Source organism: Gorilla gorilla, chromosome 8 (genome assembly GCF_029281585.2).
Source record: "Gorilla gorilla gorilla isolate KB3781 chromosome 8, NHGRI_mGorGor1-v2.1_pri, whole genome shotgun sequence".
Taxonomy (NCBI): domain Eukaryota; kingdom Metazoa; phylum Chordata; class Mammalia; order Primates; family Hominidae; genus Gorilla; species Gorilla gorilla.
Window position 1 is genome coordinate 36,018,379 of NC_073232.2, and position 25,550 is coordinate 36,043,928.

Genomic DNA, 25,550 nt, shown 5'->3' on the forward strand with positions numbered 1-25,550 from the left:
CCAATTCTAGCATGCCCTCCTGCTTGCAATAATCTCTAGAGCAGAAATGATCTAATCGTCTGTTTGAGTGTAAATGCAATGAATCCATCTGAAATGAGTTCTCTCAAGTTTCCTCATTGTTAACTCCAAGATGACTTAGCTAACTTCTTTCTTTCCTCTCTTTCCCCACACACGATCTCTCTTCTTTTGCAAAAGTAATCTCCAGATCTGTGGTCTTGATTCTTCTCATTCTATATTCTTTTTATGGAACATTCTCAGCACTTCTTTCCTCTTCATTTAACAATAGTTATCTTATATCTACAATTTCTATTTCTCCATCTCTTTGTTTCTTCTCCTCTGGGAGAAACATGCTCAGAAATAAAAGAAAAATAATGTTTTATTCTGATCCTGTTATGCCTTGAATTATTGTCCGAAGACTCTTCTTTCAGATTTCTCAAAAAGGAAGTCTATACCCTTGTTACTCAGAGTGTGGTCCAAGGACCAGAAGCATGAGCATTATGTGGGAACTTACTAGAAATGCAGAACCCCAGGCCTGCTCAATCAAAATGTACATTTTAAACAAGATCCCCAGCTGATTTATTAAATTTTAAGAAGCTCTGGTCCATACTTAGTTTGCTTCCACATTCTTTTATGTTAGATTATCCTCTTGGAATCTGGTGTCAAGTTCCTTCCTGCTATGTCCCCCAAACTGAAATTGTATTGCAAGTCATAAAGTTGCTAGTGGGCTTTTTATCTTAGTATGGCTTCCTTGATCTCTCCATAACCAACCTTACTCTCTTCTTTCCAATTCTTTTCTTTTGGCCTTTGAGATACTATCCTATGAAGTAACATTTTCTTTCTTTCTTTTTTTTTTTTTTGAGACAGAATCTTGCTCTGTTGCCCAGGCTGGAGTGCAGTGGCACAATCTCGGCTCACTGCAACTTCCGTCTCCTGGGTTCAAGTGATTCTCATACCTGAGCCTCCCAAGTAGCTAGGATTACAGGCATATGCCACCGTGCCTGGCTAATGTTTGTATTTTTAGTAGAGACGGGGTTTCACCATGTTGGCCAGGCTGATCTCGAACTCCTGACCTCAAGTGATCTACCTTCCAAAGTGCTGGGATTACAGGCATGAGCCACCGTGCCCAGCCTGATGTAACATTTTCTATGACATTAAATTATAGATATGTATGGCTGACCACATATGCCTGTATTCATCTACAGCAGATGAAATGTGCCATAGATGGTCCAGTACCTCCATCCTTGCCTTCCCAACAGTGAGGTGGATGGGAAGAGTGGGTAAATTTTGCTCTATTTCTCTGACAAGTTTTGGTACTGGAAGCACATTTTAAACTCTTCCTACCTTTCTAATACCCTGCTTTTCCATTTTCTAAAGAATTATTTTATTTTATTTTTTAATTTTTATTTTTTTGAAATGAAGTCTTGCTCTGTTGCCCAGGATGGAGTGCAGTGACGTGATCTCAGCTCACTGCCACCTCCACCTCCCAGGTTCAAACAAATCTCTTGCCTCAGCCTCCCAAGTAGCTGGAATTACAGGTGCGTGTCACCATACCCAGCTAAGTTTTGTATTTTTAGTAGAGACAGGGTTTCACCATGTTGGCCAGGCTGGTCTCGAACTCCTGACCTCAAGTGATCTGCACGCCTCGGCCTCCCAAAGTGCTGGGATTACAGGTGTGAGCCACGCGCCTGGCCCTAGAATTATTTTATTTTACCACTCTCCATTACATACACTTGCTTCTTTGTCCTTCATTCACTCCCTGTACTCTCTACCTTCCTCATTCTCATGTCCTCTTTTACTCCTCTCCTCTTCCTTATTTCCTGGCTCCCTCAGATCTTAATGTATTTTGAAATGGATCTAATAATTCAGTTCCCTTAGTGGCACTAGCAATTTAATCTGTTGCTGACACCTAAGATATACAACTTATCACAATTTTACCTCTCTTTATTCTTACTATGCATTTAATAGGTGATTTTCTTCGGCTATTAGAATATATCAACAGTCATGTTTTTAAATAAACACTCTGTCCAATGGCTTTTTTAAAATAAAATACAGCTCTTACCTTCAGCTTGTTCATTTCCTATATTTTTTTCTTTTCCATCTGCAGCCCCAGCTAAAGGATCAACATACTTCTGTGGAAAATTCTCAGAGATACTCTGTTAAAATTAATATCAATAATGAGTTTCAATTTTACAAAAAGAATGAATTGCTAAAGATTTTCTAATCACTTTCAAATATAATATGAATTTCCTATTTTAAAAGCAATTAGGCTTAAAAATAAGATAAGCATGTATTGAAAACCAAAACATTTCAATAAAGAACCTCATATATGCTCACTAGATTAAGCTTATCTTTTCACCTTCAGATGGCTATTGACTCTGCAAACCAAACATGGAAGTCCCAAGGACACATATTAACAGACAAAATATTAACTTACGTGCACAGTTCAACAAGGAACTAATATCAAAAGACCTAACTCTACTTTGTATTCCCCACCAAAAATAAGAGGGGAGCTTCTCTGAACCTATTCCAGTTTGGGGGCTGCCTGATTAAGAGGGGAAAAAAGTGTATTTTCAAAAACAGAATACACTTGCTACAGTACAGCATTAAACATTTAAAATATTTCTAATTATAGAAATATTTAGTGTTAAGATATGTGGCATGATAAGAAACTCTGGAGTATGCCCTGTTAAGTATAAATAGAACACTGAAGAAGCTGCTTCATTTAAGTAAACAATGGCTTAGAAAAATCTAAATACTTTTTGATACAACTTTTACTGATAGGAAAATGGTTGACTAAAATGAGAAAGCAGTAAGAAAAATTTTGCTTTATGTTATGTCTAAAGAAAAGCAAGGACATACAAGATACAGAATACAAACTCTCCCAATTAAGAAATAATTTCAAAGAAGTATAGCAAGCCTTCACAAAAATAGAAGAATAAGAACATTTATATATTAAGCATGTGAAATGTGCCAGGCACTTATTTGCACATTTTCTTTTCTATGCACTATAATAATAAAAATGATGGTGATGATGGTTACCCCGCTTCCTGCTTCTTGGTCATTCTAAGATGTTAAGAGCAAAATGATGAACAGATTTGAAGATTGTGCCCTCTGCCCAGAATGCCCTCCTTCTAGCCTTTCAGATAGCTGCTCCTTCTCTTCCTTTAGTTGGCAATCTAAGGTCACACTCAGAAAGATCTTCTCTGACTACAGAATTTCACTCCCATTCTGATCCCCATCCTAACTACAAACTCCCTCAATTTTCTCTAACCTAATACTTTGTTTTCTTCATATGAAGCACTTATAGTGACTTATAAGTGTTTGTGGTTTACTTGTTTTTCAGTTCCTACTACTAGAGCATAAGCCCCCACCTTGTATATGCAGTGTCTAACAGCCTAGCACATGGTTGGTACTCAATAAACAGAAATTTATTCAAGCTCAAACATTTAAAATCTCATTGGGAAGGTCTCAAGTGTCAACTCACTATATTCCTATAGGATATCTCCAGTAACTGTCTACTGAAACTTATACCCCAAATTAGAAATCCACATTCCTGTTCCAACTTTCCCTTTCTTTTCTTGACACTACTGCCTTCACGTTTACAAAAAGTACCCTGAATATTTATTGTCGCTGGAAATGATTTTGAAAATCATTTCTACTTATTACACTACCACTCAACCAAATTGTTATTATTTTCCATATTCTTCTTTCTCCTGAAATGTTCCCTGCAGATCTATACAAATATATATTAATACTTTAAAGTACCAGGCATTATCTTTTCAAGTTCTAAGTTGTCAAAAAACAAAACAAACAAACAAACAAAAACTACATTCCAAACTGTTTCTCTCTGAATCTCATTAGGACTTTTACTCATCCATACATAACACAGAATCATACACTTGGCCATAGGCTAACCTGAAATAATTCTTTCATTTTTTTTTTTTTTTTTTTTGAGATGCAGTCTTGCTCTGTTGCCAGGATGGAGTGCAGCAGCACGATCTCAGCTCACTACAACCTCTGCCTCCCAGGTTCAAGCGATTCCCCTGCCTCAGCCTCCCGAGTAGTGACTACAGGCACACGCCACCACACCCAACTAATTTTTTGTATTTTTGTAGAGATGGGATTTCACCATGTTGGCCAGGATGGTCTCCATATCCTGACCTCATGATCCGCCAGCCTCGGCCTCCCAAAGTGCTGGGATTACAGGCATGAGCCACCTTGCCTGGCCGACCTGAAATAATTCTTTAGTTTTTAGATAAACTTAACTTCAGAACCCATACCGATTCCATGTGACTTCTAAGCCTTTTCTTTTTCTTTTTTTTTTTTTTTTGCACTATCCTTCACTGGATTCTTAAATGAATCTTGCAAATTAGCAGAATTATACTATGCAGCAGTAATATACTTAGCACATACTTTATTAATTATGAACTGAAAAATATAAGAAAGTAGTTCCTTATGGATGTATGCAGAGGTAAAAAAGTCAAGTCAAAGCATCTCTTTACGTTTTAACATCACTCAATGCTTATATTTTAAAATAATAGTAACAACCATAGAAAGTACCTCAGAATCCCAAGGTGATTCTATATCTTCCTCTTGTCCTAATCCTAATGCGGACATCATATCTATCAAATGTGATACACAGATATATTCATGAGAACATTTACTATTGTAAATTTTAAATACATAATTAAATACATATACAAGTCTATCTCCATTCATGAATATTTCAATAAAATAAAAATAATAGCAAAAAAAGAATTTCACAAGGTTGATGCAGTCTCAGGAAAAAATTGGTAATATGAAGAAAGACAGCAAAAGAAAAATATTTTTAAAATGAATATAATATTTGGGTCTGCATATATTAATTGGTTGTCTTAGAATAGAATTTTTTTTTTTTTTTTTGAGACAGAGTCTCGCTCTGACGCCCAGGCTGGAGTGCAGTGGCGCAATCTCAGCCCACTGCAACTTCTGTCTCCCAGGTTCAAGCAATTCTCTGCCTCAGCCTCCCGAATACCTGGGATTATAGGCACGCACCACCACACCCAGCTAATGTTTGTATTTTTAGTAGAGATGGGGTTTCATCATGTTGGCTAGGCTGGTCTCGAACTCCTGACCTCAGGTGATCCACCCGCCTCAGCCTCCCAAAGTGCTGGGATCACAGGTGTGAGCCACATCTGGACCCCAGAATAGAACTTAAGAATAGAAAAATATTCAGAGATATCCACTAACTTACCACTTCTATTATTTTTGTGCACTTCATCAACATAAGTCAAATTGTCATTATTTGTTTGCTCTAGTGGAGCACTTTCAATAATATCAATATCATTTTCTTTTTTTCCAATGCCTGGCTTTGTTGGTTCTTCCTATTAAAAAACAAAACAAAACAAAACAAAAAAAAAACTTCAGAAAACACTGTATTTATTCACTTACCCATTCAATCACTGTATTAGTCCGTACTTGCACTACCATAAAGAAACACCTGGTCATCCAAGATGGGGGCATAGTTTTTTTTTTTTAAAGAGACACCTGACTGGGTAATTTATGAAGAAAAGAGGTTTCACTGGCTCATGGTTCTGCAGGCTGTATAGGAGGCATAGCAGCTTCTGCTTCTGGGGAGGCCTCGGGAAGCTTATAATCACAGCAGAAGGCAAAGAGGGGGCAGGTGTCTCACATGGCAGAGCCAGGGCAAGAGAGCAAGGTGGGGAGGTGCTGCACACTTTTAAAGAAGCAGATCCCATGAGAACTCACTTGCTATCTCAAGGACAGGACCAATGGGGATGGTGCTAAACCATTTACTAGAAATCTGCCCCTGTGATCCAATCAACTCCCACCAGGTCCCACCTCCAACACTGGGGATTACATTTCAATATGAGATTTGGGGCAGGACACACATCCAAACTATACCAGTCAGTAAGACAATAAGCACTTATGTGTCTATCACATCATAGGCACTATCCTGGGAAAAACTAAAAATATAAACAGAAGACAGATTCTGTCCTATATTCATCAAGTGCAGGTAGAGATAAATAAAAACAAGTAAGAACAGAAAAGTATAATTCACTAGTTCTACAACCGAAGTGAATAAAGGATAGTAAGGGCACAAAAGAGAACAGTCAGTTCCACCTGGGAAGCTCAGGAAATGATGCAAAGATAGGGCCATACTATGAGGTAGACCCAGTGCAGTGATATGGTTTGGCTCTGTGTCCCCACCCAAATCTCATCTTGAATTGTAATCCTCATGTGTCAAGGGAGAGACCAGAGGAGATAACTGGATCATGGGGTGGTTTCCCCCATGCTGTTCTCATGATAGTGAGTGAGTTCTCATGAGATCTGATGGTTTTACAAGTGTTTGGTAGTTCCTCCTGCATTAATTCACTCTCCTACGGCCTTGTGAAGAAGGTACCTGCTTCCCTTTTGCCTTCCACCATGATTGTAAGTTTCCTGAGGCCTCCCCAGCCATGAGGAACTGAGAGTCAATTAAACCTCTTTCTGTTATACATTACCCAGTCTGGGGTATTTCTTTTTAGCAATGTGACAACAGAGTAATACATGCAGAGTGGGAATGTAAAAGGTTTCTAGACAGGGCACCATAAACAAAAGGATGAGGCATGAAACAACACAACAAATGAGGGTACCAAAGTAATGTGGTAAAACTGGAACACAGTCAGAGGGAACAGGATGAGGAGAAAAAACAGAAAAATCAGGCCAAACCACCAAGGACCTGTGTTATGCTAGAATGTGAACTTTCCCTTTCATGTACTGGGGATCCAGTCAGTAAGCAGGTGAGTTAGAGCATCACAAATACATTTCAGAAAGGTCACCCTGGCAGCAATGTAAACATAGATAAACATGGGGGTTGGGGGAGTGGTCAGGACAAAAATAGAAAAGATTATTCCAACATTACAGGTCAGAAAGTGAACTGTCACATTTTCTTTGGGCATCCTAAAAAAAAAAAAAAAGTGAATTGCAATAATAAGATATGAGAAACGAGGTCGGGCGCAGCGCGGTGGCTCACACCTGTAATCCCAGCACTTTGGGAGGCCAAGAAGTAGGCGGATCATGATGTCAGGAGTTCAAGACCAGCTTGGCCAATATGATGGAACCCTGTCTCTACTAAAAACACAAAAATTAGCTGGGTGTGGTGGCACATGCCCTGTAATCCTGGCTACTCGGGAGGCTGATGCAGGAGAATTGCTTAAACCCAGGAGGGAGAGCTTGCGGTGAGCAGAGGTGACGCCATTGCGCTCTGACCTGGGCAACAGAGTGAGACGTCGTCTCAAAAAAAAAAAAAAAAAAAAAAAGATATGAGAAATGATAAGCAGGTAGAAAATAAAGAACTTGGTGACTGACTGGATTCGTAATTTGAGGGAAAACTGGAGTGCAAGATTTCTCCTGCTTCAATGTTTCAGTGCTACTTCCTAGGTGTTATTTACTAGGATGGGGAAACCAGAGGACAGAGTAAATTACAAAGAATCAGGAAAGGGTCAGGAACAATGTCCACAGTTTGGGACATATTAATATAAAATTTGAGGCACCCAGGGAACTTAGGTTTTTGGTGGTTTTTTTTTTTCAGAGACAAGGTTTCACTGTGTTGCCCAGGCTGGTCACCAACCCCTGAGCTCAAGTGATCCACCAGCCTTCGCCTTCCCAAGTGCTGGAATTACAGGTGTGAGCCACTGGACCCCGCCTACCCAGGGGATTTAGAAGACAGATTTGGATAAATACGTTTAGAGTAGAAGTAGATGACCTCAGGAAAAGCATATGGTCTTAAGTAGATAAATATTTGTAAAACACACTAAACTGGTAGAATTAAATAATATGAACCTACACAGAACTCTGAAATTTTGAAAATGAAAAGACAAACAGGGAAAAAAACATGGGATTTAAGGTTTCAATTACATATTTCAACATTTGAGGATGGGTGCAGTGGGCCCCACCTGCAATCTTAGCACTTTGGGAGGTCAAGGTTGGAGGATCACTTAAGCCCAGTGGTTCAAAACCAGCCTGGATAATATAGCGAGACCCCATCTCTACAAAAAATAAATAAATAGCTAGGCATGGTGGTGCATGCCCATGGTCCCAGCTACTTGGGAAGCTGAAGCCAGACCCAGAAGATTTAAGCTTCAGTGAGCCTTGATCATGCCACTGCACTCCAGCCTGGGTAACAGAGACTCTGCATTTAAAAAAAAAAAAAAAAAGGCCAGGCGTGGTGGCTCATGCCTGTAATCCCAGCACTTTGGGAGGCTGAGGTGGGCGGATCACTTGAGGCCAGGTGTTCAAGACCAGCCAACATAGCAAAACCCCATCTCTACTAAAAATATAAAAATTAGCCATGTTTGGTGGTACACACTTGTAGTCCCAGCTACTCAGAATGCAGAGGCACAAGAACTGCTTGAACCCAGGAAGCAGAGGTTGCAACGAGCTGAGATCCCGCCACTGCACTCCAGCCTAGGCAACAGAGCAAGACTCCGTCTCAAAAAACAAAAGAAAAGAAAGCTATGATTATCCAAGTTGAAGATTCAAAAGTCTTCAAATATATCTATGATTATCAAGCAAGACCAGTATTCACATAGAGAAAAGGACTAAAAAATCAAGTCAACAGGATTCTGAGTTTTAGAGATGAATGAATTTATGAGCAAGGTTTAACAACTATGAATACTAAAGTTAACAAAGCTTCCTGACGAGAATATAAAATGTCCTCATTGCTGGAGGTACTTTTAAAAGTAAAAAATCATCTTCTAGAGATTTTTTTTTTTTTTGAGATGGAGTCTCGCCCTGTCGCCCAGAATGGAGTGCAATGGCGTGATCTTGGCTCACTGCAACCTCCACCTCCTGGGTTCAAGCAATTCTCTTGACTCAGCCCCCTGAGTAGCTGGGATTATAGGCACGCGCCACCACGCCCGGCTAATTTTTTATATCTTTAGTAGAGACAGGGTTTCACCATATTGGCCAGGCTGGTCTCGAACCCCTGACCTCATAATCTGCCCACCTTGGCCTCCCAAAGTGCTGGGATTGCAGGTGTGAACCACCACGTCCAGCCTAGAGATAATTTTGTAAACTCCCTTGGCAATCTTTCCTTCCTTATGATTCTATAATAGGTAGTTTATTTTAGAAAACAATAATAAATTTTGACCACTTTCATTTGGTGTATGCATATGTCCATTACACACAGATATTAATTACTAGCACAAGATAAATCAGAATATCTGCAGAAATAAACAATTGCTACATTCATTTCTTTTTTTTTTTTTTTTTTTTTGAGACAGAGTCTCGCTTTGTCGCCCAGGCTAGAGTGCAGTGGCGCGATCTCGGCTCACTGCAAGCTCTGCCTCCCAGGTTCACGCCATTCTCCTGCCTCAGCCTCCCGAGGAGCTGGGACTACAGGTGCCCGCCACCAAGCCCGGCTAATTTTTTGTATTTTTTTTTTTTTTTTTAGTAGGTATGGGGTTTCACCGTGTTGGCCAGGATGGTCTCGATCTCCTGACCTCGTGATCCGCCCGCCTCGGCCTGCCAAAGTACTGGGATTACAGGCGTGAGCCACCGCACCTGGCCGGGACTACATTCATTTCTCTAACAATGCTTATACTAAAATTAATTTTCCCTAATTTTTTTCCCAAGATGACAGATGGGAGGCACTGCGACCAATACTCTCCCTCTTGGAAAGGCAAAATAGTGTGTAGGGATCTGCGCTGCAAACTTTTTTCCAAGAAGCAACACAGGACCTTAACAGAAAAACTTAAAGAAACCAGAGACCCTGTGAAAGAACAGGCGGGCAGCAGTGTACACGATGAACCAGGTAGAAAATTGTGAGCCTCTAGAGTGTGAACGGGAGAGACGGTCCCTGGAACACACTTCCACTGGGAAGCCCGGCAATCCAGGCCACGGGGAAGCCCTAACTGCCCCCGCGCTGGAGCTGACTGAGTGAGCAGTGCGGAGCACACAAGAAGAAGCGGCATCCCCATATACATTGCATGCATTCCCTGACTCCAGGAGGGACAGAGGGAAGCCATTCCTGATCCTACCTCACAGGCGTTCTCCTGGAAGTCAGCCAGCTGACCCAGGCTGCCGTCACAGGTGGAGAGAAGCTCCCAAATGAGAGCTGCCATATCATCTTGAGTGGGGATAACCCCGTCGGCCAGAACCACAGGGTGAACAAGAAGTGTGCCCAGGCTGCAGGAGCTGGATGCCCCTTGTTCCACAGGCGGATCAGGAGGGGCATGGCTTGAAAGTGCGGTTTCTGTCCCTCAGGAAGGCTTATGGCCTGGGACAATTTTGAGTTCCAAGCACAAGCTGACTGGAACCCAGCTAGCTGCTGCCAGCAGAACCCTATAAGCGTGAGACCTGCCTTGCCAAGCCCGTGCTGCGTGAGACATACTGTCGCCTGATATCCCCAGCTCCTTCTGTGGATTCTTTTGTGCAGCAGAAGCAGCTGAGCTTCTCCCTGGAACATTACTCTAGCAGCCAGGGATCTGCCCTCTGATCCCCAACGGGGCCGCTCCGCTGCTTGCACCCACATGTGGGGAGCCAGAGTGTGGACTGGCCTCACCCAGCCCCCACCCGGCTTTGCCCTCCACCTGCCATGGTAGCATAACACAATGGACAGGGACTTTTGGGACATCCATGGCCCCAACCATTGTCTGAGACTCCAGAGTATTTCCCTTGGGTAACCTAAGGCAAACAAATCCCACCACGACCACTGCAACTGGCGCTCTTTTGCAAGCGCCACCTCCTGGCTAAAACTCAACAAGCACAGCCCATCACAACATCTGCAAGCACGATGACACAGCACCAAGGAAGTAGGAAACTTCTGTGCATCTTCAGTTAATCACCACTGCCTGCATCTTTCTGGCTAACCAGGAGGTCCTGCATCTGTCTATGTGCCCAGCACATTAATACTACAGCTGGCATTTGAAAAAACACACAAAGGCTATTTGTAATGCAGGAAATCTCACAGAGTCTACATCATTCCCCTTCCCACCCTATCAGAGCAGGTGCTGGTACCCGCTGCTGGGAGACTCGAGGACAGGTCATCTCACTGGATCCCTTGCAGACATTCCCCAGCACCACCCTGGAGTATGGCAGCCCACTGGGTGGCTAGACCCGGAGGAGCAGCAGGATTCACAGCAGCCAGGTTCTCAGGGGCTGCTACTCCCAGGGGAAGGAATGCACCACATTGAGAGGGCACCCCATGGGAAAAAAAGAAACCAGACTGCAGGTCTTCTGCTTGTGGGAAGTTTCCTTCAGCAGAGGGACAGGTGCAGTGCTGGGCTCAGTGGAGAAAATCTAGGGCTTTCCCTTAACAGGTAGCCCTGGGGCATGTGAAGGGTCTTGGAGAAGAGAACTTCTCCCTCTTGCCCACCACTGCAGACACAGCTGGGGCTTTTCCCATGACAGCATGATGTGGGTGCCTCTGTAGACAGCCTTCCTGAAGCACTTCAGGGTGACTGCATCCCACAGGACTGCCCTCCACGTTCAGGCTTGCATGAGGACCACAATCCCTCTCTATATGGAACATCAGTATTCCTGAAGATTAAAAAAGGTGCCTGTCCGATCTGATTAGCTGGAACACCAGGTCAGGAGTGTGACTGGGAGGCAGACTGCTTTCCTGTGGCTCCCTCCCTTCCCCCTGAAAACACTTTAGTGCATATGACTGAGAGCTCCCCCTGCCACATTTGTCAAGGCCAAACTTGGGGTACTGCATTTATCCACCTGCTTTAGCTGCAACCAGTTTTTACCCATGGGCGCCTTCAGCCTGAGGCCTGAAATGTTCAATCCAGTAAATAAAATACTGGGGAAAAAAATGTTTTAGGAAACAGAGTAGGCATCTGAATTTTTAAGTGCACAACACTGGAGAATGAGATAAGATTCGTGAGACTTCTGCCATTCCAGTCCCACAGGAAACAGTAAACCTGCTCACAGACCCAGTACATCGTTATTACTACCAACATCTGAGAAAATCATCACACAAAAATTCTCTGTAACGAAGCAGCTCACTACTACAAGGTCTTCACTACTGAAGGCACCCAGAGCTGAAGCTAGGTGACAATAAACTATAGACATTCAAGTCACATCCTCAAGGGGGGAAAAATAAATAAAAAAAAAACCCAGTCAAATCAAAAATAAATTCAAAAATAATTACAAGAAATAGTCCACCCAAATTAGAAAGAACCAGAAAAATAATTCTGGTAATATGAAAAAACAGCATTCTATAATCCCCCTAAAAGATCACACTAACTCTCCAGCAATGGATACAAAACAAGATGAAATCTTTGAAATACCAGATAAAGAATTCAAAAGGTTGATTATTAAGTTACTCAAGAATATACAAGGGCAAGGTAAAAACCAACATAAAGAAATTTTTAAAAACAATTCAGGATCTTAATGAAAAATTTTCTAAAGAGAAAGATATTTTAAAGAAAAACCAATCAGAACTTCTGGAAACGAAAGACACATTTAGGGAACTACAAAATGTAGTGGGGGGCTGGGCATGGTGGCTCACGCCTGCAATCCCAGCACTTTGGGAGGCCAAGGTGGGTGGATCGCTTGAGGTCAGGAGTTTGAGACCACCCTGGCCAACATGGCGAAACCCTGTCTCTACTAAAAATACAAAAATTAGCTGGACATGGTAGCGTATACCTGTAATCCTAGCTACTAGGGAGGCTGAAGCAGGAGAAGTGCTTGAACCCAGGGGGTGGAGGTTGCAGTGAGCTGAGATCACACTACTCCAGCCTGGGTGACAGAGAGAGACTCTGTCTCGAGGGGGGAAAAGAAAAAAAGTAGTGGGAAGTTTTAACAGTAGGCTATGCCAAATAGAAGTAAGAACTTTAGGGTCTGAAGACAAGGCTTTCAAATTAATCCAATCAGACAAAAATAAAAAGAATAAAATAAAATAAATAAATAAGATTAAATAAAAAGAATTTTTAAAAATAACCTGTAAAGGAAAACCTATCAGACTAACAGCAGACTTCTCAGCAGAAACCTTAACAAGCCAGGAGGGATTGGAGTCCTATCTATAGTCTCCTTAAATAGGAAAAAAATCGTCAGCCAAGAATTCTGTATCAAGCAAAACTAAGTTTCATAAATGAAGGAAAAATAAAGTCTTTCTTGAACAAGCAAATGCTGAGGGAATCTGTCAATACTAGACCAGCCCTACAAGAAATATTTATAAAAGTTCTCAATGTTGAAATAAAAGGTTGATACATAACAGAACAGAAACTTCTGAAAGCATACAATTCACAAAGTTTATAAAACAATAACATAATGGAGGAAACAAAGTCACTAGGTAACAATCAACACAATGACTGGAACAGCACCTCAGATCTCAATATTACCATTGAAGTAAATGGTCTAAATGCTCCACTTAAAAGATGCAGGTTGGCAGAATGGATTTTTAAAAATCACAAACCAAACTCTCTGCTGTTTTCAGGAGACACACCTATCATGTAAGGATTCCTATACTCTCAAGATAAAGGGGTGGAAAAAGATATTTCACACGAAGAGAAACCAAAAGTGAGCAGAAGTAGCTATTCCTATATCAGATAAAACAGAGTTTAAAGCAACGACAGTAAAAGTAGATAAAAATGGTCACTATATAACGATAAAAGGATCGATTCAACAAGAAGATCTAAGAATCCTAAATATATATGCACCTATCTTCAGAGCTCCCAGATTAATAAAACAATTACTACTAGACCTAAGAAAACCTAAGAAAAGAGATAGCCACACAATAATAGTACAGGACTTCAACACTCCACTGACAGCACTAGACAGGTCATCAAGGTAGAAAGCCAACAAAGAAACATTGGACTTAAACTGCACTCAAGAACAAATGAATCTAACAGATATTTACCAAACATTCTACCTGAGAACTGCAGAATATACATTCTTTTAATAAGCATATGGAACATTCTCCAAGACAGACCATATGATAGGCCACAAAACAAGTCTTAATAAATTTTAAAAAACTGAAATCATATGAAGTATCTTCTCAGACCACAGCAGAATACATAGAAATCAATTCCAAAAGGAAACCTCAAAATCATACAAACATACGGTAATTCCCATTTAACTTAATGATCTGCTCCTGATTTCGGAGTTAATAATAAAATCAAGAAGGAAATTTTAAAATGTTTTGAAATAAATAACAGTGCTACAAATTATCAAAACCTCTTACAGCAAATTAGTACTAACATCACACCTCAGGAAATTAGAGAAACAAGGACAAACCAAACCCAAAGCTAGCAGAAGAAATGAAATAACAAAGATCAGAGCAGAGCTAAATGTATTTATAACCAAAAACACAATACAAAAGATCAATGAAACAAAAAGTTTGTTTTTTGTTTGGTTTTTTTTTTTTTTTAGATGGAATTTCACTCTTGTCACCCAGGCTGAAGTGCAATGGCGTGATCTTGGCTCACTGCAACCTCCACCTCCTGGGTTCAAGTGATTCTCCTGCCTCAGCCTCCCAAGTAGCTGGGATTACAGGCACCCACCACCATGCCTGGCTAATTTTTCTGTATTTTTTAGTAGAGACGGAGTTTCACCATGTTGGCCAGGCTGGTCTCAAACTCCTGACCTCAGGTGATCTGCCCGTCTAGGCCTCCCAAAGTGCTGGGATTACAGGTGTGAGCCACCGTGCCCAGCAGCTTTTTTTTAAAGATACACAGTTGATAGACCACTAGCTACATTAACTAAGAAAAGAGAGAAGATTCAAATAAGCTCAAGTAGGAATGAATGTGGAGACAGTATAACTGATACCACCGAAATACAAAAGATCGCTCAAGACTACTATAAAAACCTCTATGCACACAAACTAGAAAATCTAGAGGAAATTGAAAAATTCCGGGAAACACGTAACTCCTCTAGCTTGAATCAGGAAAAAATAGAAATCCTGAACAGACCAGTAATAAGCAGTGAGACTGAATCAGTAATTTTAAAACTGCCAACAAGAAAAAAACCCAGGGCCACACGGATTCACAGCTAAATTCTACCAGACATTCAAAAAAGAACTGATAACAATTCTACTGAAACTACTCCAAAAGGTTGAGAAGGGGGAAATCCTCCCTAACTCATTCTATAAAGCCAGTATCACCCTAATACCAAAGCCAGAAAAGGACATAACAAAAAAAGAAAACTGCAGACCAATATCTCTGATGAATATAGATACAAAAATCCTCAAGAAAATACTAGCAAACCGAATCTAACAGCACATCACAAAGTAATAATTCATCATGATCAAGTGGGTTTCATTTCAAGGATGCAGGGATGGTTCAACATATGCAAGTCTTAAATGTGATTCATCACATAAACAGAATTAGAAACAAAAACTGTATGATCATCTCAATAGATGCATCATTATGAGGATTGTTGGGGCAGGGGAAGGGTACATGAAAAAAGTTTTTTAAAAAACAACTTACCTTCATAAGACCAGGGTTTGCTAACAACTTGTGGGAAGGTTTTGGAAGAAGGTCAGGTGATTGATAGGTAGGATGAGAAAAGCCCTGGACTTTGATTGATGTTGTAGGAAGGCTTTCAACCACAACTTCATCTTGACTATCGGAATCTCTATCCTCAAACAAAGTTCTATTTCCTGTTCTCACAGTGCCATATGTTGCTTCTACTACAGTAAAAACAAAATAAAGAGTAAATGAAAATATATGTAATTAAGAATCAGTGAATAACACAAGAATAAGCAGTTTTCAAACAGCTTACAATTTTTCCTGGATTGCTGAGAAGCAGTCATTAGCTTTGCTAAGCTTGGTTTTGGGACATTCTAGGAAACAAAAATAAGAATAACAAGTTTTAAAAATAACAAGTATCAAATTTGATAAAATAATCGTAATAGATAGTCACCATTACTACATGATCTAACACAAAGAACACAGATTTTGGAGTCACTCAGATGTAGATTTAAACCTCAGTTCTGCCCTTTGCTACATCTTCTCATGGGGTAAGGATTATGAGAGATGATACAGATATCCTCCAAAGGTTACTCCCCTTACCCCTAATTGATTATTATATAAATACTATGATATCTGTTAGATTATTTTCTTAACCACAGTAGCCTAAAATGAAAATTTATTCCTAGGTAGAGTATTATAAAAGTCAAACATTAAAACATTTAAATTAATTACATATTATTTTCTGAAATGTGTATGCATGATTTATATTTGCATGAATTACCTCTTGTGAGAAAAACTGTGAGCATTTTGTTCTTAGCATATTTTATGAAAGTGGGTTGGCACTGCAAATAGTATAGGCTGCTTCTATTCTGTCAAAAAGCTAAAAATAAATGATTGTATAAATTCAGCTCCTTACAAGAAACAGAGAAAAAAACAAAAATAATCCTTGTGGGGCAATGATTGCTGAACAAAAGCCACACATAACTACTAAATAGAAAGCTGCACCTAAATATGCTGCAAATGGAGACAGACATGGACTGAAATAACAGAACTGAAGAAATGTATTCTGCAAGGAAACATTTAGGCTGAGATAAATCATTTTTAAAAGATGAAAGTGTAGGGAGAAAAAAAATAGAGGCATGACCAATCGAGTGTGAGCTTAAGTCAAGGAAGAAAAGGAAAAGCTTTAAGTATACTAAGGCACACGGAGAAACACAGACCTGTAACAGACTTTTGTTCATAGGATATCCCTGATAATACTGATTAGTATTTACAACCAGTTTTTTAAAAAATACTTCTGTAGTAAAGAGTTTAATTTTAAGTCATCCAATTAGTTAAAAATGATCATCTACTACTACCTGAAAGCTGTAACATTCTTACTACAGAGAGAGAAAAATGGAAAAAGATTTTAAAATCATAGTAGGAGTGCTTATCCACATAAACTTTGACCAAATTTCATATTTCCTCTATTGTAGGAAAACTTTTCCCAATATAATTTTCCTGTCACTATGTATTTTCCAGTATATTCTTTTTTTTTTGCAATCCCCACTCCCTCAAAGTACTTATCAATCCTTTGTTATTTACCAAAGTAAAAAAAAAAAAAAAAAAAAAAAAGAATTCAACTGGCCATATTTCTATAAAATGGCTTCCCCTGACCACCTTTCCATTACAAACAGAAAACAATGATAAGTAGACCACTGCTAAATTTTAAGAGAATACTATACGAAACTAGATTCAGAGTAAGAAAATTAAGTTCATGAGAGAGCACTTCACCCTGGTATCAAAATTGAGGTCTTCGTCATCTGAGGTAGGCCATGAATCATCAACACCCAGTTTGCCAGAAAGCCTTTAGAACAAAAATATAGAAAAATGAGTGAATTCATTTCTTTAAAAACAAAACAAAAACCAGCTTACAATTTTCAATCTGGATGCCCCCTCCAAAAAAACAAAAATCTGGTGAAAGGTCAACTGTCTGTATATTAAATGATGTTTCTTGATCTAATTAAAATTTGATCTTGTTTCTGAAAAATATTTTAGTTACCAATTGCTGCCTCTACCTCTCCGAAACTATAAAATATTCAATAAAGACTCAACCTTAGTTCTATAACTAATAGTGACAGCCAAGATAATGGCAGAACCTGGGAATACTTTGTCTTCACAAATTGTCCCGAAGGCTGAACTGAAAATTCAATTAATGGCTGATATAACTTTCGTTACCTTAACCAGCACAAACCTGATAATCTAAAACAAGGTGGAGATCAGATGCGGTGGCTCATGCCTGTAATCCCAGAACTTTGGGAGGCGGAGGCAGGCAGATAACTTGAGCCCAGGAGTTCGAGATCAGCCTGGCCAACATGGCGAAACCCTGTCTCTACTAAAATACAAAAATTAACCAGGCGTGGTGGCATGTGCCTGTAATCCCAGCTACTAAGGAGGCTGGGGCAAGAGAATTGCTTGAACCTGGGAGGCAGAGATTGCAGTGAGCCGAGATCATGCCACTGCACTCCAGCCTGGGTGACACAGCAAGACGCTGTCTCAAAAAAATAAAAATAAATAAATAGGCTGGGCACGGTGGCTTATCCCTGTAATCTCAGCACTTTGGGAGGCCGAGGTGGGCAGATCACGAGGTCAGGAGTTCAAGGCCAGTCTGACCAACATAGTGAAACTCCGTCTCTACTAAAAATACAAAGAATTAGCTGGGTGTGGTGGTATGTACCTGTGGTCCCAGCTACTTGGGAGGTGGAGGCAGAAGAATTGTGTGAACCCAGGAAGCAGAGATTGCAGTGAGCTGAGATCATGCTATAGCACTCCAGCCTGGGCAACAGTGCAAGACTTTGTCTCAAAAAAAAATAAATAAATAAAATAAAATAAATAAATAAATACATAAAACAAGGTAGAAAGATACACTGTCCCTTCTCCACTATCTATCTCCATTTCAAAGACTAATCTGTGTCACTCAAAAATGGCAGTCTTGGTTCTTCAACATGAAAACCACTTAAGGCCTCATTGCTTCCCTTCACCCTAAAACAGTATAAGGAGTCCCCTGAAATGTGTGAAATGTTTGAAAGCTAGATGGGCAAAAGTCAAAACACAAATGTATATGCTGTTATTGGGACTACTCACCCCAGAAATATTAAAACATTAAAAGTTATAAAATCCAATTATTTTCCCTATAGAGGTCCTGCCTTAAACTAGCAAGCCCTTAAAAATCTTTACAGGCACTCAGATACCTAAAGAGAAAGAATGCTGGAGAAAGAGTCCTGGTAGTTGTACCTATATTTCCCTAAGTACTATCTAAACACCTTCCTTCCTATAAGCTCCCACTTACAGATCCCTCTTCTGCAGGGCTCCATAGCATCTCCAACCTTTAAGTCTTCAGCCTATGAAGGTGCAAATTCCTGAAAGGATGGTCTCACATGCCCAAGAGTAGGAGCTCTCTATATCTCTGCTCCTGGAAAACAAGCTAAATGGAGTCTCTGTCATCTGCCAGCAGCACAGGCATGTTAACAACTAACCAACTCCATGATTTGGGTTGCTCCATGACTGACTTGCCAGCTAATCCTACCCCTGCCCTACCCTACATGTCCATGAGAAGGACATCAGAGAATTGGGAAAGGAGGCAGAGGTGAGGGGACAGCTGCCCTGGGCCACAGATTTTATGTAGTTCAGCAGCCTCCAGCTCCAAAGTACTTGAGGGGCTCAAAGCCACCGATAAGTTGAGGCAGAAGTAGTTATAGTACATTCCTATTGGCTGTAGAGACTCTTCCCAGTGGCTCAAATTATTTTAACATTTTTCAGTAGAAACCTTGAGAGTTTGTCAGTTCCTCCAATTATATAAAAAAGCAACAACCTGTTCAGGACTCCCCTGAACCCCCTGTTTTAATATGCCTTTCTAGATAATTCCAAACATCCTGTATCCTTCATTCCCATAATTATCATTATCGAACTTGTCAGAAACCCCAATATTCTGATCTCTTTTCCAAAAGCCCGGTTCCTATCCAACCTAGTGCTGTTTCTCTTCAAACCTGGCCTTCCTCTGCTAATTCCATTCTTTCCTCTTCCACTGGGTTCACTAGATCCACTCACCCTTTCTATTATTAAAATATTAACCTGTAGGATGATAAAGAAGGAAGAGTACTGGGCTCTGAAATTAGTTCGAATATCATATCCAAATAAATCCCCTTAATCTCTTTGAGTTTCAGGTTCTCCATCTGAACCATCTGACCAAGATGTTAAACACAGATTGGAGTACTAGATGGCATTCTGATTAGTCTGATGCCTTAAAATCCTGAAATTCTAGGTGCTTTTGATTCTGTTGATAGGAAAATGAGGAATACTTAGCTGGCAGAAATGGAAAAAAATAATAGGAACACAGTTGGCTGGATAAAGAAAATGTGGTATAAATATTCCATAGAATACTATGCTTTTTTTTTTTTGAGACAGAGTCCCGCTCTGTCACCCAGGCTGGAGTGCAGTGGCGCAATCTCGGCTCACTGCAACCTCCGCCTCCCGGGTTCAAGCCATTCTCCTTTCTCAGCCTCCTGAGTACTGGGACTACAGGCATGCGCCACCTCGCCTGGCTAATTCTTTGTATTTTTAGTAGAGACAGGGTTTCACCGTGTTAGCCAGGCTGGTCTCGATCTCCTGACTTTGTGATCTGCCCACCTTGGCCTCCCAAAGTGCTGGGATTACAGCTGTGAGCCACCACGCCCAGCCCTGTGCAGTTATTTAAAAAAAAAAAAAAAAAAAAAAGAGAGAGAGAGAAACAAAATCATATCCTTTCCAGCAACTCAGATGGAGCTAGAGTACTAGCCTAAAGGGAAAACCAAACTGGGAAGTCAGTAGGTAGAGAAATAAATCAGAAATATCCTCTAACTGGATGCTAAATATAATTAAGACAATATGGTCTATAGGTAAATAGCTTTCACTTACAGTAAAATAATTCCTTTATAGGACTTGTGTAGTCTGCTTATGTAAAATGTATGGCCCTGTGGCCACAGCTAAGTGAGATCTGGCCTAAAACCTTTGATGATAAAGTCAAAGTACTAATTACCACTGCAATTATCAAGCATATTAGGACAAATTGTTGGACTAACCAGGCTCCTAAGAAAAACTCTGAGAGTTAACATAGAACTAAATGTAGGTCTCTGAATTGATCTGATTTGGACCTGTACCTTGATCCAGCGCTGCACAGGTCTCTATCAATCTATGTTGAGGGGCAAGAGAAGGGATTTGGGAGCCAAGCAGGCTGATGGTCAAATCATGGGTCAGCTGCTTGCTCGCTGTGAGGTCATCGGCCAATTATTCAACCTCTGTGAACCACACAGTTGGGTTGTAATATAGCACAGATACTTTGCAAAGCTGTTGGGACGACTATATAGAGAAGCACATAATATGGTGTTTACCCAGAGTAGAGCACTCAACAGTTTCTTTTCTCTGTATTCCTTTAAATATATTTTTAAAAATCTGTAAAATACTACCTGCTTAAGGAGTCTTCAGAGCTTTCATCCACTATTAAAGAGAAAAGTAAAACACACTTTAAATCAACAATAGAAAAATATATAAAATTTAAAGCATAAGACTGATGGTTTGTTACAAAGTATCCCTCTGGGACCATATCTGGAGACTATAATAGAATTAATATCCTCTATAAATATTCCATTAAACTCACATGTATAGAAAAAAGTTAATCTTCCCTGCAGACCTGCCACTCTTCTCTACTCACCTGACAATTTCCTACTCCTCATGTCCAGTTTAAATGCTTGTGCACAACCCGGAAACCTACGAATCAGTTGAGATTTCTCTCTGCCCCCTAACTTTTTACACTCAGTAATCACTAAATCCTATTAACTGTACCTCTCTTCTGCCTTTGCCTTACATTTCCACTACTCCTGGAAATATAAACATATTTACTTAATGTGTTATTTACTTAATATAATATTTACTTAATATGTTTATATTTCCTAGTTAAACATGGACTTTTAACTGATAGCTTTCACAAGGAAAAAAAACCCATGCACTCTTAATGTTATTTCTTAAATGAAAAAAAAAATTTAAGAAAAACTAATAAAAAAGTTATAACATGAAGAAAAAGACCAACATTTTAAAATAAATAAACTGGCCAGGTATGGTGCCTCATGCCTATAATCCCAGCACTTTGGGAGGCCAAGGCAGGAGGATCACTTCAGGCCAGGAGTTTGAGACCAGCCTGGCCTAACATAGTGAGACCTCATCTCTAAAAGAATAAATAAAATGAAATAAAATAAAATTAATAAACTGAGCTTCCTAACTTTATGTATTTCACCATGGATGGTGAGAACCTCATAATGGATGAATACTAGTCCAAGGATTAGTGACAAAAAAATTATGGCTTTAACTACTGCAAAAGCTTCCTTTGTTTCCCAATCCCTTTACATGGTTACCTTCCATCTATCCTGCATATAAGAGGCCAGCAAACTAGAGGCCACAAGCCAAATCCAGCCAGCCATACGGTTTTGTAAATAAAGGTTTACTGAAGCACAGTCATGTTATTCACTTACATATTATTTATGACTGCTTTCACATTACAATGGCAGGGTTGCATAGCTATGACCTAGGTTGCATAGCACCTAGGCCGGGTGCAGTGGCCCATGCCTGTTATCCCAGCACTTTGGGAGGCTGAGGTGGGCAGAACATGAGGCCAGGAGTTCAAGACCAGCCTGAGCAACATGGAGAAACCCCGTCTCTACTAAAAGTACAAAAATTAGCCAGGCATGGTAGCACGCACCTGTAATCCCAGCTACTCAGGAGGCTGAGGCAGGGGAATTGCTTGAACCCAGAAGGTGGAGGTTGCAGTGAGCCTAGCCAAGATCACACCACTGCAGTCCAGCCTGGGCAATGAGAGCAAAACTACGTCTCAAAAAAAAAAAAAAAAAAAAAAGAAAGAAAAAAGAAATAAAATGTTTGCATTCTGTAACATTAGAAAAATGCTTAGTATCTAAAAGATACTTGACAGTTATTTGCTAAGTAAACAATTATAGAAATCAATTAAAATACTTTCATTGAAAAAACACAAATGAAATAGAACAGCTCTATTCTATTATGAAAACTTTAAAGACCAAAACTAATCTGTTCCATATTCATATTTCTTGCAACTTGCAAAACTTAACCTATAAAAGTTCTTTGATAAATGTGTACCAAATTAAATGTGTCTTCATGCAGTTCAGATTATAAAATGCATTTGGTGTCACATCCAGGTAGCATAGTAGCATTTTTGTTACAGCGAAACATGTCTGGCCGGGTGCGGTGTCTCAAGCCTGTAATCCCAATACTTTGGGAGGCCAAGGCGGGCAGATCACCTGAGTTCAGGAGTTCCAAGATCAGCCTGGCCAACATGGTAAAACCCTATCTCAACTAAAAATATAAAAATTGGCCGGGCATGGTGGCGGGCACCTGTAATCTTGGCTACTTGGGAGGCTGAGGCAAAAGAATTGCTTGAACCCAGGAGGTGGATGTTGCAGTGAGCCGAGATCACACCATTACTGCACTCCAGCCTGGGCAACAAGAGTGAAACTCCATTTCAAAAAAAAAAAAAAAAAATTTCTGTACTTACTTTTTTTTTCCTGTTTTTTTTTAGAGTCTCCCATCGGACATTTTTGTACTTTCATTATAACTTGTTGAGCGCAGAGTTGAGATATTTGAATATTCATTATGATAATCTTTTGGCTAATGATAACAGAGTGTTTCATTCTAGCAAGATTACTGTTATCATGACAATTATCCAGCAGACAGAAGAACACACCTGTTTTTTTTGTTTTTTTTTTTTTGAGATGGAGTCTCGCTCTGTCACCCAGGCTGGAATGCAGTGACACAATCTCAGCTCACTGCAACCTCTGCCTCCCAGGTTCAAGCCATTCTCCTGCCTCAGCCTCCTGAGTAGCTGGGGTTACAGGTGTGCGCCACCACGCCCAGCTAACTTTTGTATTTTTAGTAGAGATGGGGTTTCACCATGTTGGCCAGGCTGGTCTCGAACTCCTGACCTCATAATCCACCCGCCTCGGCCTCCCAAAGTGCTGGGATTACAGGTGTGAGCCACCGCTCCTGGCCAGAAGAACACATCTTGTTCTAACGAAGTAAATGTATCTCATTCTATTTCAACTTAGGCTGAATAAAGTCAGTAATAATAAGATTTTGTTGGTATAAGAATAAGTAACATGACTTGTGCTTCTCAACAAGGAATTTTTTTTCTGACTTCTGTATTCAGTATCTTTAAAAAATAATTTCCTATTGGTATTGGTGCACACTGGCTAAGTTCTGCAGTTCTTATTGCCATTTGTTTATGGTACCAGAAAGGTACTGTTGAGTTCCCACTTTTAAAGATAGTTAATTTTTAGTGACCCAAATCACTATGTAATGACCCTTGAACAATACAGGTGTGAACTGCACAAATCCACCTATATGTGGATTTTCTTCATCTCTGCCACCCCAAGACAGCAGGACCAACCTCTCATCTTCCTCTTCTTTCTCAGCCTACTCAACATGATGACAACCAGGATGAAGACCTCTATGATAATCAACTTCCACTCAATGAGTAGTAAATACGTTTCTTCTTCTTTAATGATTTTCTTAATCATTTCTTTCTTGTAGCTTACTTTACTATAATACATTATATAATACATATACATAATACATGTTAATTGACTATTTATATTATCATAAGGCTTGCAGTCAACAGTAGGCAATTAGTAGTTAAGTTTTGGGGGACTTGAAAGTTAGTGCAGATTTTCAGCTGCACAGGGATCACCAGTCCTAATATGCACGTTGCTCAAGGGACAACTGTAATTAATATTCATTTAATAAACACAAACCATTTATTATAAAAATTAAATAGAAGATCCATTTTTTATAACAAGTCTAGTTCATTATAATGTAATTATAAAGGAAACACATAACATACTAACTTAAACACCTTTTTTCTTATTTATACAAAAATTACATATAGGAATTTAGGGATGACAATTAAGTAAATGAATTTTTTTCAGATAGTACCGTTTGACATCATAAATATCTACATGTAACTTCTTAAATAATTCTGAATTCTAGATTACCAAGAGAAATTAAGAAAAAATACACATACACCTTATACACTGATTTTTTAAACTGCTTTTCTCTGATCAACACTTCCTTACTTTTACTTTTTTATCCACGGTACTATTACTAAGAGAAATTCATTATTGGAAGTCTTACCTGAATTACTATTTTGAGAAGAATGTTTAGGTATCCTTTCTTCTTTATATTCTGAAATTAGTTGGTGACTGCTATGTATAGAAAAATGTAATAAAATTATGTTAATAATGATACAAAAAATATTTACCAAATATCTCAAAATCTTAAGAGTATTTCAGCCATTATCAGAGCTAACAGCAGAATTTTAATTATCCCATACACTTCAAATATGTAAGCTCTACAAACTTTGTTGCTTTTTTTTTTTTTTTTTGAGACAGAGTCTTACTCTGTCACCCGGGCTGGAGTACAGTGGTATGATATTGGCACACTGCAACCTCCGCCTCCCAGGTTCAAGTGATTCTCCTGCCTCAGCCTCCTGAGTAGCTGGGATTACAGGTACCCGTCACTACGCTCAGCTAATTTTTTTGTATTTTTAGTAGAGACAGGGTTTCACCATGTTGGCCAGGCTGGTCCTGAACTCCTGACCTCATGATTTGCCTGCCTTGGCCTCCCAAAGTGCTGGGATTACAGGCGTGAACCACTGCACCCAGACCAAACTTCTTATTAAGCTTCAAATTAAAGGAGAAAAAGAGTAAAGTGAAATAGTTATGAAGTGAGGGCAGTGTAGCTCAGCAAATTAACTAGAGTTAGCTTGACATAATGGAAAGTGTCCTGAACCCAGAAGAAGTCCTGGCTCTGTAACCAACAGCTATTTGTTCTTGGACAAGAGGCTTCCCTTAGGCTCAACATCTTCTCCTAAAACATAAGGATTTTACTGCCTTATTTCACTAGGGTTATAAATATTTAACAAGATAACACTTTTCAAATGCTCAGAGAAATAGTAAAGAAATGGAATAATTTGTTCCTGAATTTTATTGCTAAAACTATTTTGGAATCCCAAATAAAACCCAATTAAATGTTTCTCCAAAGGTTCTAATATTCAAA

The 25,550-nt window shown here is 39.7% G+C and overlaps 1 protein-coding gene across 21 annotated transcripts in view; it reads right to left on the minus strand.

The window, feature by feature from the left end:
• The window catches only part of ANKRD26 (ankyrin repeat domain containing 26), a 124,664-nt gene that overhangs the window by 86,057 nt on the left and 13,057 nt on the right, over positions 1-25,550 (minus strand). For 16 of the 21 annotated variants that reach the window (XR_008669109.2, XR_008669110.2, XM_063709964.1 and 13 more), the window contains 8 exons: positions 24,627-24,697; positions 20,882-20,912; positions 17,175-17,247; positions 15,712-15,772; positions 15,417-15,619; positions 5,234-5,363; positions 4,561-4,622; positions 2,060-2,153 (listed from right to left, as the gene is read on the minus strand). Coding sequence is in view for 19 of the 21 variants with exons in the window: in XM_063709964.1 (XP_063566034.1) it covers positions 2,060-2,153; positions 4,561-4,622; positions 5,234-5,363; positions 15,417-15,619; positions 15,712-15,772; positions 17,175-17,247; positions 20,882-20,912; positions 24,627-24,697 (725 nt within the window). In the remaining 2 variants the exon portion in view is untranslated. The other 5 variants (XM_063709965.1, XM_055353342.2, XM_055353340.2 and 2 more) reach the window with 5 other exon arrangements.